This window comes from Nansenia antarctica, assembly GCF_963989245.1.
Source record: "Nansenia antarctica genome assembly, chromosome: 10".
In the NCBI taxonomy this organism is placed as follows: domain Eukaryota; kingdom Metazoa; phylum Chordata; class Actinopteri; order Argentiniformes; family Microstomatidae; genus Nansenia; species Nansenia antarctica.
Genome location: NC_137680.1, coordinates 6,560,543 through 6,576,974, shown reverse-complemented (window position 1 = coordinate 6,576,974; position 16,432 = coordinate 6,560,543). Strand labels below are relative to the sequence as shown.

At 43.0% G+C, this 16,432-nt stretch overlaps 1 protein-coding gene across 1 annotated transcript; it reads left to right on the top strand.

Moving 5' to 3' along the window:
* Nucleotides 1-5,545: 5,545 nt before the first annotated feature.
* prpf3 (PRP3 pre-mRNA processing factor 3 homolog (yeast)) lies at nucleotides 5,546-15,398 on the top strand. Its single transcript, XM_080540308.1, has 17 exons — nucleotides 5,546-5,674; nucleotides 6,554-6,701; nucleotides 6,910-7,040; nucleotides 7,267-7,434; nucleotides 7,636-7,713; nucleotides 7,815-8,101; nucleotides 8,243-8,361; nucleotides 8,496-8,683; nucleotides 8,827-8,993; nucleotides 9,365-9,447; nucleotides 9,567-9,713; nucleotides 10,195-10,294; nucleotides 10,506-10,619; nucleotides 10,720-10,838; nucleotides 13,072-13,149; nucleotides 13,436-13,494; nucleotides 14,564-15,398. The coding sequence occupies exons 2-17, from the start codon at nucleotides 6,557-6,559 to the stop codon at nucleotides 14,711-14,713; spliced, it is 2,133 nt and encodes a 710-aa protein (XP_080396434.1). The 5' UTR covers nucleotides 5,546-5,674; nucleotides 6,554-6,556; the 3' UTR covers nucleotides 14,714-15,398.
* Nucleotides 15,399-16,432: the final 1,034 nt, after the last annotated feature.

Genomic DNA, 16,432 nt, shown 5'->3' with positions numbered 1-16,432 from the left:
ACCACGGTGCAGCGGGCTAGCGGGTCCCTATCAGGAAGAAAATAATTTGGATTTTTTTTCTGAGCAGGTTTCAGCAGGGAACTTTTTATATTTATTGCACTTCAACAGACCACAACTGGTAGACATACTGTACTTCAAGTATTTTCTTCATTACAAAAGTAAACATTTAACAATATGAAGTAATTTTAAATCTTTGTAGTGTAAATTAAATAAATCAAACTGTCACACAACTTCAGACAACTGGTAGATATACTGTAACTTCAAGTATTTTCAACACAACAAAAGTAAACAGTTAAACAATATGAAGTGCTTTTAAAGTATTTCTTGGACATTTCAATTTCTTGGACAAATCCAACTTTAGCTCCTTAACATTCATTCATTCATCTATCCATCCGTACACTCCTTCCTAACACTCATCCATCCATGCATGCATTCATTCATTCATCCAGCCAACCCAGTCATCTAACCATCCTAGCCATTAAACCAGTGATTGTATCTTAAAAGCAGAAGCTTTTCAAACTTCTGGTCAGAGAGCCTGTTCCTCTTTGGAGTGAAGACGAGCTTCCCCAGGCTAAACAGTCTCTCTACGGGGGCGCTGGATGGAGTGGCTGCATTGTATTTGAGTGAAATTTTCTTTATCCGTGGAAATCCATTAAGAGTGTCCATCCCTTGTCCTCCTGATTTGAGATAATCCACAACTTCACTTTCAGCAGTAGCAGAGGGGTCATCCTCATCCTCAAAGGAAAAGAACTCCTCTATGGCTGAGTCAGTGAGTGTTGGTGTGCTGGTAGTACCTGTTTGCTGGTCTTCGTCTTGGACACTTTTCCGGCACTCTGCCAGCAGACTTGCCTTGGCCTTATCCTTCCTGTCCTGTGTCCGCAGCCAACGTAGTTTAAACCTGGGCAGAGTCACAGCAGCCAAGACAGCATTGTCGCTTTCCAGCACCTCTGCAAATCTTGTTTTGATTGCCTGAAATGATACATAATGCAAAGAGCATATTATACTGACTGTCTTACACACACACAAACACACACACACACACACACATTAATAGCATTACACATTAACCATATTTAAAAACTTTTCATAATGTATGGATGCATTTAATGTATTTAAAGATAAATACTAGTTCTTACCTTGACAACTGCCTCTGGGAGGTCAACAAGGATTTGCAGGCCACTCTTCAGTTCCAGGGTCTTGAACATCAGTGTCTCGAGCGTGGGTAGGAGTGTGCCATGGAAACAGTGGTCTTCTCCCTGAAGAATGTCTAAGGCCACTGTTAGTGGCTTCATTACACTGCAGTACTCCCCGATGAACTGATGCTCTCGTTCTGTGATGGCTTTCAACCCGAACTTGGAGGAGATGGTGTTCAGCTCGACTATAGGGATCTCACAGATTCGAACAAGGGCATCATAGAACGAGTTCCATCTTGTAGTGCAAGGGACTAGCAGCTTCCTTGCGATGACATCATCCACGGTCTCTGCGGCCACCGTTGAACGGCTAGCCTTGTTCCATAAGCCTGTGCATTTTGTCGTAGCACTTCTGTATATTGCTTTTGCTTCTGGTCTTGACAGTAGCCACTTGTCAACATCAGTACATGAAACCAGGTTTAATGTGTGCGATGCACATCTCTGATGTGGCGGCAAAGTAATCACAGCATCATCATCACCAACACTGTTTTGCAAGACATCATTAATGTTCATAAAAGTCACCTCATCCTCATCCTCCCCAGAGTCATCCTCCTTGGCTGGCTGGTACATTTTGAAGGCCTTGACGAAATTAGAGCCATTATCCGTGACAGTTGATGTTATTTTGTGGGATATGCCATAGGATGAGTGAATGTAGTCAAGTTCAGTTGCAATACTGTCGTGAGTATGACGGCCCTTGAATCGTCTGCATGCCAGGGCTGCTTTCCTTCGTTCCAGGCTATGTGGATGAATCCAATGCGCGGTCACGCCAAGATAGCTTTTATTATGTGCAGTCCAAATGTCTGCAGTTGTAGAGACATATTCTAACTCTTCAAATGTATTTTGGAGCTCGGCATTCATTTTGGCGTACTCGGCGTCTATATATTTAGAAAACGTCTTTCTGCATGGCGGACCGGCCCCTCCTCTCGCCGGTATTTTGGCAATTAGGGCTCTGAAGGAGTCAGAATCAACTGTTGATAACGGAAGCATGTTCTCAACAACATACCTGCCTATCATTCCGTTCAGTTCAGTCTGTCACAAGTTTTTGTGGAGCTGACGCAGAAAAATCCAGCTTTAGCTGCTTGGACGGCGTGGCTCCGTGTCCTTCTTTGTTAGCCATTGCTGCGTGTATCCCTCTGATAGTTTGAGTGCGTGTGAGGTGCTGTGCGCGCGTGTGGTTTGAGTGTAGAAACATCCGCACAACACTGCACTATGGTTGGCTTACCATGAAATGTTCTCTACCATAGCCAATCATGATCACTTGCGCGGTTGTCTCGCCCCTCCCCTCCCCAACAAACAAACAACACCTTTGCAGCTGCGACTGAGGTCGGATGACAATGAGAAGCTTCAGTAAAGTAACTAGTAACGCGCCGCATTGAATTACCGGTAACGGTAACGGCGTCATAGCGATGGAAATAGTAATCAATTAGATTACCCGTTACTGAAAAGTGACTCCGTTAGTAACGCCGTTTATTATAACGCCGTTATTCACATCACTGGAAATGAAGATGCTCTGAAGTTCAAAAATGCAAATCAAAATTAGTGAAACACTTAAACGAAGATCACAAAACCCACTTTGAGAAAATTAAAAAACAATGCAACAAACTATGCAATCAGGTAACTACCATGACCAAATCTGCTAAGAAAGAATACCTCGATAACAAAATCGAAGAAAACTTAAACAAACCACGTGACCTTTGGAAGCTACTTAATAGCCAACTAGGTTGCAGTCAAAAACTCAAAACCAGGTCTACAAACATCAGCATCAAATCTGGTGATTCTCTCCTTACAGACAAGCTGGATGTGGCTAAGTGCTTAAACACTTTCTTTACAACCATAGCCACTAAATTAGTTAACAATCTACCACCCCACTCAGGGCGTTATGGTGTAGAGCACATCCGTGAGTTCTACAATAAACTGGGTGTACGCAATGATGATTTTAAACTCTCCATGGTGTCAAACGATGAGGTGTTTAAAAAGCTAGGCGCTCTACACTCAGAAAAGGCCACGGGCCATGACAATATTCCAGCCAGATTTCTAAAAGACTCAGCTGCCTCCATTACCCCAATCATCACCCACATAATAAACCTCTCCATCAAACAGGGACACGTCCCCCTTGACTTTAAAATAGCAAGGGTAACCCCACTGTATAAAAAAGGAAGCAAATTAGACCCAGGCAACTACCGACCTGTTTCTATTCTTAATTCCATCTCGAAACTTATGGAAAAAATAGTTTATGAACAGGTCGATAGGTACCTTACCGAAAAAAAGCTGATGTATGAATTTCAATCAGGATTCAGAACATCCCATTCCACTGACACATGCCTTCTCTATTTGAACGACCACATCAACCATGAGGTGGACTCGGGCAAGTACTGCGGCATGGTCATGCTGGACCTCCAGAAGGCCTTCGACACAGTAGATCACCACATATTGTTAGATAAACTGAAAGCAATTGGGTTCGATAGAACATCGGTGAGCTGGATGCAATCCTACTTAGAGGGGAGGGAACAGGTGGTTAGTGTGAACGGAACACTGTCCCCCCCCCTCCCAGTGACCTGCGGCGTTCCACAAGGAAGCATTTTGGGACCTTTACTGTTCCTAATATATGTGAATGACATGTCATCAGCATGTGATTGCAATTTGTTCCTGTTCGCGGATGACTCGGCTCTGCTGGTCTCTGACAGGGACATATTGCAGGTGGAAAAAGCGCTAAGCACTGAACTGAGTAGAATCTGCATCTGGCTAGCTGACAATAAACTATCAATACACCTAGGTAAAACTGAAACCATCCTATACGGATCCCCATCTAAACTCAGAAAGGCTGAAAATTTTAAAATAAAAGTGGGTAACATTAATATCACAAGAAAAGAGGATATTACATACCTGGGCTCCATCTTAGAGGCAAATCTTTCCGGAGATAAAATGGCAGCAAAAGTAATCAAAAAAGTGAACCATAGAACTAGATTCTTGTACAGGATATCCTCACTTGTCAGTAAAAACACACTGAGGACCCTATCAGGAGCTCTCATTCAATGTCACTTCGACTATGCCGTAACATCATGGTACTATAGAACCACAAAGGCCCATAAAACAAGACTCCAGACAGCCCAAAATAAACTGGTTAGGCTTCTGCTAGGCCTCAACCCTAGGACACATCTAACCGCTGCTCATTTTTTGAGCCTTGATTGGCTACGAGTAGTTGACAGAGTGCAGCAGCTTGCACTGGGCCTGGTCTTCAAGATACGCTACACCACAAAGACACCCAAGTACCTGTCAACATACTTCCAAAAAGTGAACAACGTCCACACATACAACACCAGAGGAAGCTCCACGAACCACGTTCAACCGCGTTGCACCACAAACAAGGGGTTAAACTCGTTTGCAAACTATGCAGTAAAAATGTGGAACGCCCTTCCTATAATCTTAAAGGAGTGCAAAACACTGCCCACCTTCAAAACCACTCTCAAAAAACATTTACAGGAGGCTGCAATCCGTAACTGGACCCTCTAAATCAAAAATCAGATTAAAAGACCCGAACTACCCACTGTACATACTTTGTGTTTTGTCCCCCGCCCCCACCTGTGGTGTATGTCCCCACCTGTCCTACCCGCTGTACATACCTTATGTTTTGTTGTATTGTTCTTCCCATGATGGATGTGTGTTTATCTTGTAGATAGTAATAGTTATTTGTCTGTATTATCTTGTAGATAGTACTAGCTTTTTTGTCTGTCTTACATGTAACGATGAATTGAGAATCAAGGACCCCAATTGAAATAAGCCAGTGGCTTTCTTGGGTTTTTATCCTGTTAGTTGACCTTGTATGTAATATGTACTTTCATGTACCTACTTCTGCAAATCTTCTAATAAAGTTTTCAATCAATCAATCAAAAGAGAATAGACTATGGGGAATCATTAATACATTTGTGGAAAAAATATATTAAAATAAAATGTATATTCTGATGATGTTTAGGCCAGCAGAGAAGGCCTTGCTGGCCCTGACGGCACACCACTGAGCGGAATACTGAGTATTCTTACCAGTAGCAGCTAGTCAAAACCATATCATTTACTGCTTTTTATAAAGCGATAAAAGTAATATTGAGCAGAATTAAGTTCAGCCTACTGGTCTGGCCCTCCACAATAGACCCGGTTTCTCATGTGGTCCATTGTGAAAATTAATTGCCCACCCCTGCTTTATGAATAAACAAAAACAGATAGATGGAACCAATGAGAAAATATGCTTTTGAGTTCTGCATGTAACCCCTCGCCGAAGAAGAAGAAACCCTTTTCCTGCGTTTCCTGTTTCCGGCCGTCTAATTCTAGAACGTTGTGTCAACGCCGCGCTGTGACAGAAAAGTTTGTAAATAACAAGAACAGCGACAATAACTCCTTATGCCTTTTATACCATCTCTGAACGTCTCTGTGTTTTAGAATATAAGTCATAAAGTCAACTGGTCTTTCCTATTGACGACGAAACCGTCTGCTTGGTAAGTAGTTGAACTCATCTTACTGTTCTTGTTGTTTTCGCTAACATAGCTTAGCTAGCATCACAGGGAAATGAGTGGCTGCATGCTAAGCTAAGCTAACATCAGGAGTTGAGGGGACAGATGGGGGGTACAGATTAAGTGAAATGTAAAACACCTAACTCCTAAGTTAGCCAGCAAGGCCGTGGGTGGACAAATAATAAGCAATTGCTAACCAAACAATAAACGTTAGCGACTGGGTTTTGTGCTAGGCTAACTTGGCTTGGTTTGATCAACTTTAACCAACTGAGCAAGCTAGCCAAGCCTGCCTAATTATACACAGCATAGCTCGTCGAGAATGGGCTGAAACATAAGAGTCCTGTCATGTGTGACAGTAGCCGCGTCAGAACTCTGCAACACTGCGAGTTTAGTGCGACACTAGTGCGACCAGAGCTTTAACATGTGTCTATACAGGGACACGAGGTTAATACATACAGGCTAGAGCGAGACACGTTGACCAATTATATCTGTGATTTGTTTACATCTCAGCTAAAACCGTTCCTGATTGGATAATTGAATGCGTCTTTGTGAATGTGAATGGTCTTTATTGTCATTAGTACAGTACAGGTAGCATACAACGAAATTTGGGAGGGGGGGCTCCCCTGGTGCTAGGAAAAACATACTAAAAACAAGAAGGGAAAAGAGCTGGTTTACATAAATAAAGGCTATGTACACTATCCACTATACACTACTATACAATACAAATAAAACACTGTGCTGTACTCTATGCTATGCTATACCTATTCTAACATTTCCTATCTCTGAACCTTCTGTACACAAGGGTTGTCATATTGCACATAGTGTTATTGCACATTCATTTAAAGTTTGTGTGTGTGTTTTTAGAGGATGTCTCTTCCTAAACGGGAGGTGGAGGAGCTGAGGCCATGGGTGGAGCGCACCGTGAAGAAAGTGCTGGGTTTCTCCGAGCCCACCGTGGTCACGGCGGCGCTGCACTGTGTGGGCAAGGGCCTGGACAAGAGGAAGACCACAGGTCTGTATCTTATGTGTGTGATGATGGACAAAAGGGAGAGAGTGTGTGTGTGTGTGTTTGCTTACTTAAACACATGACATGTATGCCTGTCTCTTTCTGCGTTTTTCCAAAGTAAGGAGGCCCAAGCCAGCCAGACATCAGTGTTGTGTGTAAACACTCCTTTGGATGTTGGTCTTTGACCCTTTAATCTCACCCTTTACCCCCTCAGACCAACTGCGTCCTTTTCTGGATGAGTCGGCGGGGGGTTTTGTGGAGAGACTCTTTGAAGCGTTGGAGGAAAGCCGCCTGTCCCGTGGCAACAAAGGAGCCGGGGAGAGGAACCGCAAGAGAGACCTGAAGGTAATTGAGATGCTTATGAAATTGTTTGTCATCAAATATGTTATTGCATAGTGTTTATTAGAGTACAAGTACACAGTTAAGTTATATAAATATAAATAGCTCATGCAGTCAGTCTAAGTCTTAAAACTTAGCTAGGTGGTTACAAGAATCTTAATGGTCTGTTGTTGATGATTTTTATGAGGAGTGGACTGATATTGATTGATTGATTGATTGCTTGGCTGGTCAGGATGTGTTTGGGGATGATGCAGAGGCAGGTGTAGGGCGAGAGCTCCCAGAGGTGGGTGATGGCGCGCCAGTGAAGAGGAAACGTGTGCCCCGCTTCGAGGAAGTGGAGGAGCCAGAGGTCATACCTGCACCGCCCGCTGAGAGCCCCGGAATGCTCACCAAGATCCAGGTACGCATACACACTCACCTATATCCAGGTACATACTCTCATTCTCTCTCTGTCACACACAGACCTAGATCTGCTATCACCTATAGCTAACTCACTAGCTACTAGTTAGGTAAAGGGTGTCTTATGTCTAGACCCAAAAGAATGTTGAATTAATTGATAAAAACATGCTCCCCCCGCCCCTCCTTCTCTCTCTGTCCTCAGATCAAACAGATGATGGAGGCAGCAACGAGACAGATAGAGGAAAGAAAGAAACAGCTGAGCTCCACCCCAGCCATGCCGGTGAGAGAAACTTTCTCCTTTCTGTCTTGAGGTGTATAGGGTCCAGCCACTGCAGTAATGAATAAACATAACACCTCCCCCTCCCCTCACATTTCTTTCAGAGGATGTCCTTGCCCGCCCCCCAGCTCCTGTCAGACCCCCCTCCTGCCTCCCGGCTCCTCCCCCCGCCCCCTGCCCCCTCATCGGGTTCAGGCCAGTCCATCCCCCCATCCCAGGCTGCCACCTTTATGAATGACGCTATAGAGAAGGCCCGCAAGGCTGCCGAGCTGCAAGCTCGCATCCAGTCCCAGCTCGCCATGAAGCCTGGCATACTGGGAGCACTGGGACACGCAGGATCACATAACCTGGTGGCACTGGCCAACCTACATGCCATGGGCATTGCTCCACCGTAAGTATTCCACACACATACTCGTACATACTTGTACAGGCAAGACGGACACCCCTATCCAGCTTTGTTGCCAACCACCTCAAATCTTATGAAGTTTAAATAGAAAACTAAGTGTGTGTGTGTGTGTGTGTGTTTGTGTAGGAAGGTGGAGGTAAAGGAGGTGAACAAGCCGACCCCTCTGATCCTAGATGACATGGGCCGAACCGTGGACGCCAGTGGCAACGAGGTGGAGCTCACACACCGCATGCCTACATTGAAAGGTACACATGCTAACCTCTCTTCACCTCCTCCTCATCATCCAGCTCTCTTCCCTTCTCACACATGGCATACCTATTTCCAAAAAGAGAGAACCATTGCCTCTCTGGACACCATCTCTCTCTTTGTCTCTCTCTAGCCAATATCCGGGCAGTGAAGAGAGAGCAATTCCGTCAGCAGCTGAAGGAGAAGCCAGGGGAGGACCTGGAGTCCACCTCCTACTTCGACCAGCGCGTTGCTCTAACGCCGGCCCAGCGGCCACGTAAGGGCTTCAAGTTCCACGAGCAGGGTCGCTTTGAGAAAATTGCCCAGAGAATCAGAACCAAGGTACAAACTACTCTGACCTTTCACCCCTGACCTCTCCCCAAGCCCTCGCCTCAACTCTCTATACTATATAACTCATTCATATCAGTAAATATCGAGAGACGTGCATTCTAACATTTGTCTGTCTGTCTGTCTATCTCTCACAGGCCCAGTTGGAGAAGTTACAGACAGAGATAGCCCAAGCAGCTAAGAAGACAGGTATCCAGGCGTCCACTAAGCTGGCCCTGATCGCCCCCAAGAAGGAGATGGGAGAGAGGGTGGTGCCCAACATCGAGTGGTGGGACTCCTACATCCTGCCCTCCAACATAGACCTGTAAGAGACATCATTCAGATCCAGAGACATCAGGGTTCTCCCTGGGAGTTTTTGAACAACTTGACGCTGGATCAAAATCCGATTCGCAAATACAGAAATACAGCTGAAAACGCTGAATGAACTGAGGACTTACAATGATGTTTTTGACAATCACAGAGTAACTATCATTACTAAATATAGATTAATTTGCCTTGAAATGTTTACATTAGTGGTACCGCCAAGTTCACAGCGTGGTGCAGCACAACTCTTAGATTCTTTGGGGGAGACATGTCACACAGAACTCAGAAACTATCCCCCATGTTGGCTCCAATTGTTCTGACTTGAATATTGTTGTCTTAAATGTTTGTGGTTAATACCATATCCTTTTTTAGATCCGCAGAGATAAAGTTTCAGGAGATCGAGTTGTTTGGGGTCACAAACCTGGTGGAGCATCCTGCACAGATCAGTGCCCCAGGTAATCACACACACACACACCTCCTGGCCACACTGACCACTTAACATTGTCTTTGACACCCACATTTGATAAGTCGTGTTAACCTTCCCTTTGCTTGTATTTGTGTTTCCTCTCTCCAGTGGACACAGACGTGGCGGGTGTGACTCTGGGGGTGTATCTGACTAAGAAGGAACAGAAGAAGTTGAGGCGACAAACTCGCAGGGAGGGCCAGAAAGAGTTGCAGGAGAAGGTCCGGCTGGGACTCATGCCCCCGCCAGAACCCAAAGGTAGGACACGAAGACACACAACACTCATCAGGGTATCCGCGGTGTCTTGAAAAGTATTAAAAGTTGATAAATCAATTTTGGAAAAATCAAGACCCTTAATAAGTATTAAAAAGTCTTATCACGATTTTATTAAGTCTTGAATTTTGTTGGTATTTTTCTGAATTAGACTCTGTCCAAAGAGTTTGAGTCCTAAAAACTTAGTAAAAGTTAGTGAATTTATTCGTTTTATTAAAAAACTGAGATGAACCAGAAATTCTGTTGTATGATAGTGGTCTAGTCTATCGCAAACTAAAACTGTTAAGTTAAAGGTGTCACTGATGTCAACGGTTACAGCTCGAAGTGGCGGTGAGGTCTGGAAAAAAGGTCTTTAAAAAGTCTTAGAAAGGTATTGAAATTAACCTCAAGATTCCTGTATATACCCTGTATTGGCACACACAACACTCATGCAAAAAAATGTTCTCCCTCCTCTGCGCCCCTCTAGTGCGTATCTCTAACCTGATGAGAGTGCTGGGTACGGAAGCGGTCCAGGACCCCACCAAGGTGGAGGCCCATGTCAGAGCACAGATGGCCAAGAGACAGAAGTGAGTTACTCCACCTCCCTCAGCCTGTCACCCACTCTCACATTAACTTCCACTATTTCTCCTATTTTCCACCTAGTTTGTTTTTCTCTCCTTTCATTCTCTCCTGATATGTCTGTTCCCCCTGTCACACCTTCTATAATCATCCTCATAATCTTTGTCCACACACGTATACTATGGTGTCTCTTATCCATGGTATTCCCTCTCTCCTCAGAGCCCACGAGGAGGCGAATGCGGCCCGTAAGCTTACCTCAGAGCAGAGGAAAGAGAAGAATGTCAAGAAGCTCAAAGAGGACCTGACACTAGGCGTTCACATCGCAGTCTACAGGTGTGTGTGTGTGTGTGTGTGTGTGTGTGTGCGCGTGAGTAATTCTATTACAATGTGTACATACGAGTCTCTGTCTCACTCCACTCCTCTCTCCACTCAGGATCCGTAACATGTATAACCCTGCTAAGAAGTTTAAGGTTGAGGCCAACGCCAACCAGCTGTACCTGACAGGCACCGTGGTGCTGCACAGAGACGTCAACATCGTGGTGGTGGAGGGAGGTGAGCAAAGGAGAAAAACTGTCAAAAGATTGAAACAATATTTGACGGCAGGAGGTGAAAGGGGGGAACAAATCGGCAACCGACCAAACCGACTTCTTAACTCACAGAATCCGTTGCATTGCAATATTTTGCCTTGACTAGTGAGTGTCATTGAATTTCAATTTAATTCAATTCAATTCAGTTAAACAATGTGTTCTGAATCAATGTGCTTTTAAAGGTGATTTGAAAGAAATAATTTATTTCATTTATTATTGAGTCAAGCCAAAATAATGCAATGGATTCGGTGAGTTACATTTTTCAGAATAATAGTCTGAACATTTTGTCAGTTGCTGACTTGTCTAGGGATGGACGGTTTCCAATTATTGAAACCGAAAAACCGTCAGAGAGTAAAACCGGGGTTTTCCGGTTAACCGAAAAATACACCAATTTTTTTTATAAAAAGTAGAAAACAAAAGAGCACCAATTTCAAATAATTGAGCCCTACTGCTACAATACACTCATGTCGAACACCATTAAAACACCGTAAGCACAGTCGCAACACAGCTTCTTCATTGAATGAACTGCTTTCTCAATATCTTGGTTCTTAGACAAAGTTTCAGCTGCTGCTCAATGTATTTAAATATTTGAATACTGCTCAATAATCACTGAAATATTAGACTTAGAATTATGCAGTGAACATACTTAAAGCTTTTCATAAAAACCACATGCCGCGAGACTGACTCGTCCTGAACTGTCGTAAGTCAATCAACAAAGAATGCCCCATCAAAATAAAAGTGCCCATGGTAGAGCTGTCAAAATAGAGCTTTCAAAATAAATGTACTAATACAGATAGAGATAAATACAGAACTACCTTTGCGTCACTAAGTGACCGCGTATCTTCTGAGACATGCGTTCTGTCATCACTTTCAGTAGCGCCTTCACGCACAGTGGCGCTGTGCACAAACACTCTTGATCCGTATAGCTCTTGTTTTATTATATTGTGGTTTAGTAAATACTGCACTTGGAGTTACATTCAATGCATGATTTGTGCTATAGAACATAAATAAAGTTTGATTGATTGATATCAAATCAAATCACATTTTATTTCTATAGCGCATTTCTCACAAAAGTGTGGTGCGCTTTACAGAGAGCAGCGAAAATGATCTTATTAAATGTAAGCGAGTAATTGTAAAAAAACTTTCCTATCTACCAATAACTGAAGGCAACTATCTTTCCCATAGAGTGATTCGTTACCCTTAAATATAATCCCAATTAGATATTAATCCTCAGTTATTCTTCACAACTGACCAAACCTCTCACTCATTGCGCGGCAGATTCAGACTGTATCATTGTTATTTTCACACACGACAAACATGTGACATGTTCCAGTTTTATTCTTATTCTATTTTATTCTTAAAAAAAAATAAAAAAATAAACGGTTCAGACGGTTTTGATAAAAAACCGTTTCTATTTTTATAAACCCCGGTTTTCGGTTTAACCGAAAACCCGTCCATCCCTAGACTTGTCCCCCCTTTCACCAGCTGCTGTCACATGTGAGACGGTCTGGTGAAAAGGTCCGCATGTCAGTAATTCTCAAGTGGTGCAAATTACTCAAGTTTCATCCTGTCAATCGATCAAACGTGGCATAAAAAATAAATTAAAAAGCTTCATTACCAGGCCAGTTCATGCCAGAATAGCAATGCTCTGTAGGCTAGAAACCTCTGCTCATACCCTGCCAGTCTGCACTGGTATTAGAGGAACGGTAACAAGTGCAACAACTTTGTACATTAGTTAAATTTCGGGCATTATATGCCATCAAAGGGGGGAAAGGTGACATGGAATTGTCAAAATGCGTCGCTATCATGCAAGATAATACGATGGTTATCATAATTTTTCATTCTTTATTAACCCAAAAAAAGTAATTACATTTGTGGTTGTCTTCCGCATTGTCTAGAGCGATATATTCCTGTAGATGATTCACAATGCATTCTGGAACGTAGGGCCATGGCTCTGAACCTAGTCTGGCTGTTAGAAGCCCTACCCCTTCGCCCTACCCTACACAAACACAAGAATTGGGACACCCCTACCCTACACGTGAACGCGCAAAACGGAGCCGTAGGGATGAATTGGGATTGGGCCGTACTGTCGTTTCTGGAGCATCATAACAATGAATGAGTTGGGTAGCAATTGGTGAATGTCTCTGAAGTTGTCTGAGCTCCTAGCCGTGTCTAAACCATGTGTGCTGCCCTCCCAGGTCCCAAGTCCCAAAAGAAGTTTAAAAAGCTGATGCTGCACAGGATCAAGTGGGAGGAAGCCGCCTCCAAGAGAGATGGTAGGAGTGTGGGTCTGTGTGTGCGTGTGCTCCAATGGTTGTGGTAACTTAACTCAGGGTATCCGTGTGTGGGTCTGTGTGTGTGTGTGCTCCAATGGTTGTGGTAACTTAACTCAAAACTAAAACTGTTAAGTTAAAAGGTTCACTGATGTAAACGGTAACAGCTCGAAGTGGCGGTGAGGTCTGGAAAAATATTGACACGGTCTTTAAAAAGTCTTAGAAAGGTATTGAAATTAACCTCAAGATTCCTGTATATACCCTGTAACTGAACCCCTCACCCTTTCAGAGATGGGAGAGGACGAGGACGGAGTCAAAAAGATCAACAAGTGCAACCTGGTGTGGGAGGTGAGTGTCTGCCAGCTCAGTCCTTCTTCATCCATCAATGGCGCTTAGGTTGGCGTAGCGGGTTAAGCGTTGACCTTTTAACCGCAGGGTCCCCGGTTCGATTCCGGCCGGGGACATATCCTGCATGTCATCCCTCCTCTCTCTCTCTCACCCATCCTTCCTGTCTAAATCTCTACTCCTGTATCTGTCAATAAAAATGAAAAGTATGAGTGGGACTGCCCCACTCAGAAAAAATAACTTCTTCATCCATCAATAGGATATAATTTAATAATTAATAATAATTTTGCCATTTAGCAGACGCTTTTATCCAAAGCGACTTACAATTACGAATTACAGGGACATTCCCCCTGGAGTAATTGAGGGCTAAGTGCCTTACTCAAGGGCACACTAGTAGTGGTGTGGCTTCAGGCGGGATTTGAACTCACAACCTTCCGATCGGAAGTCCAACTCACTATCCACTAGACCACCACTACCCCATATGCTATGAATGCTCATAACTCAAACCTTCACTTACGTCATACATTGCTTCAATGGGAGATTTGTACGCACACAAAAAAATTACAGCCCACAATCTGTGTTATGTTAGCTTTCAGCCTGTTGTTGGTGAGCAAGTTGATTTTGATTTAGATGTATTTGTTCAAGGGGGACACAGTACATTAATGAACACTTAAATGGAATGCGCACATATCATCAGTGTAAAATGTACCCAATTATAGCCATAGGCTAATTTCCGTTTGTGGTCCCCCTGCCAGAAGTAACAGGGCTACATTTCCTAATGGAAGAAATCAGGTTATAGGGTAAAATAAACACATCATATAGACACAGTCATGATTAAAATAAACACAAAAATACAGTAGCTAAAATAAAATCAGATGGCATCTAACCTAAGGCATCTAGCCTAACATGCATCACAGTAGTGCATCATATGACGACACAACAAGCCCTAACCTGATTTAGCCTAGTCTAACTGATCCCAAGTCTAGCAGGGTTAGAGGTGTGTGCAGGTTTGGTTTTGCTCCGACTGACCCTCCTGTCTTCCTTTTCGTCCTCCCTCTGTCTCTGTGTCTAGGGCACGGCTAAGGAGCGGAGTTTTGGTGATGTGAAGTTCAAGCAGTGTCCCACAGAGAACATGGCCAGAGAGCATTTTAAGAAGCATGGCACAGAACACTACTGGGACCTGGCACTCAGCCAGAGTGTGCTGGAGGGCACGGATGACTGAGACAACCCCCCCTGCAGGGTTAAGAGTTATGGGGTCACGGGTCAATCTGCTGCCCCTTACAACCCCCCTCTCCCCCCACCTCCCCGCAGCCTCTACAGCCAACTGCCTGTCATAGTTTGGCGACTGATTTCAAACAGGGAGAGATATAAGGACAGAGTGAGTGAGTTTGTCGAGGGGGTGAGAAATTACTTGTGTGAATGTTATTGGGTAAGGTGAGTGACTCTGTGTGTGTGTGTGTGTCTGTCCATCTCCACGGTAGTAGGGTAGACTTCTGTGTCTACCAGTTGCTTTTGCGTCAGTGTTTGAATACCATGTCAAATGTGGCTGAAGTGTCATACGATTAAGTGATATTGCCTCAATGTAAAATCCCTGTTTGAATCCAAAGGTGTTCTGCTGAAATCCGACCCGTCGTTTTGGAAATAACTGAAGACTTTAAAACCACGTAGGTGTGCTGATGTTTATTTTGTTTCCTTTTTTTGGCCTCCTCTTTTAAGAATTGAAAACAAAAATGTGTTCCTTTTTCATTATTGTATGACCATTATACATTTGTAAAGTCACTCACTGACCCACATTTTTTTTTCTTTTAAAATGTTTTTCTTTTCCTTTGGATCAAACCTTATCTTGGCCCACTTGTTTGTTCCTGTGTTGTAATGTAAATATGCTTCTTATAAACACATGCAGGACAATAAACTTTTGATGGGAAATTAAACTTGTGCTTTTGTCTTTTTCTTTCTGCAGACATTCTAGAAAACAAATAGTCCCAAAAACACAATTGCGGATTACCATTGGCTTATTATGAGACATGATTTTACAAGTGAAACAATTGGTCTGATTCATAACATGTTACAATGTTGCACTGCAATCTAGGTAGAATTAGTAGAGCTCTGATTCCATCCAACTATGGAGCTATTACAGTGCCAGCACAAATTGTATTGTATTTTACAGATTTAATTGAATTTGAGCACACATTTAATTGAACTGTATTTCATAGAATCATATTGAATTTGCTTTCAACTTGAGATATTATTTAAATTCAGTTTTCAATTTCAGTTTCTCAAAATTCTATTCCGTTTCAGAAGCACTCATCTGGGACCACCCTCTCTAGGCGGACTCGGTTGATTTGTAGCTGTTTGTAATTCCCCAGATACTATAACTTTATCTAAGGCTTTTATTCAGTGATATAAATATATACGGTACATTTACATCCCTAATGGATTAGGGGTGGTATATAAACCATATAAACTGATCCGAGACCAATTTCTTACCGGGGATATAATACTGTACATGTGCAGTGCAGAATATATATATATTTTTTTTCATAATATTTTTTATTCCAGTATAGAAGATATGTACATTGAAAAAGGCATGAATATTTTCTGTTTTTCTCCCTGCCCTCCACCCACCCCTCCCTCTCAAACATGTCTGCATACATACAGTATATACATATAGATTTGTCCATCTAGCCACACACACATATAAACAAGTTACCAGTTTTACCAACAATTTAGTGAGTAGATAAAAAAAACTAATATCTGTATGGTAGTAAAAAAAAAAACATTAAGTAAAGAAATAGATAAAAAATAAATTATAAGAAATTATATATTTTTTTTTAAATATATTCATACATACATAGTTGTGTACAGTGGACTCCTCGAGAGGAGGCGTGTGTCTGTTGTTATTGTCGCCTACTCGTTCTGTCGCCCCTCGCTGGTCTCATCG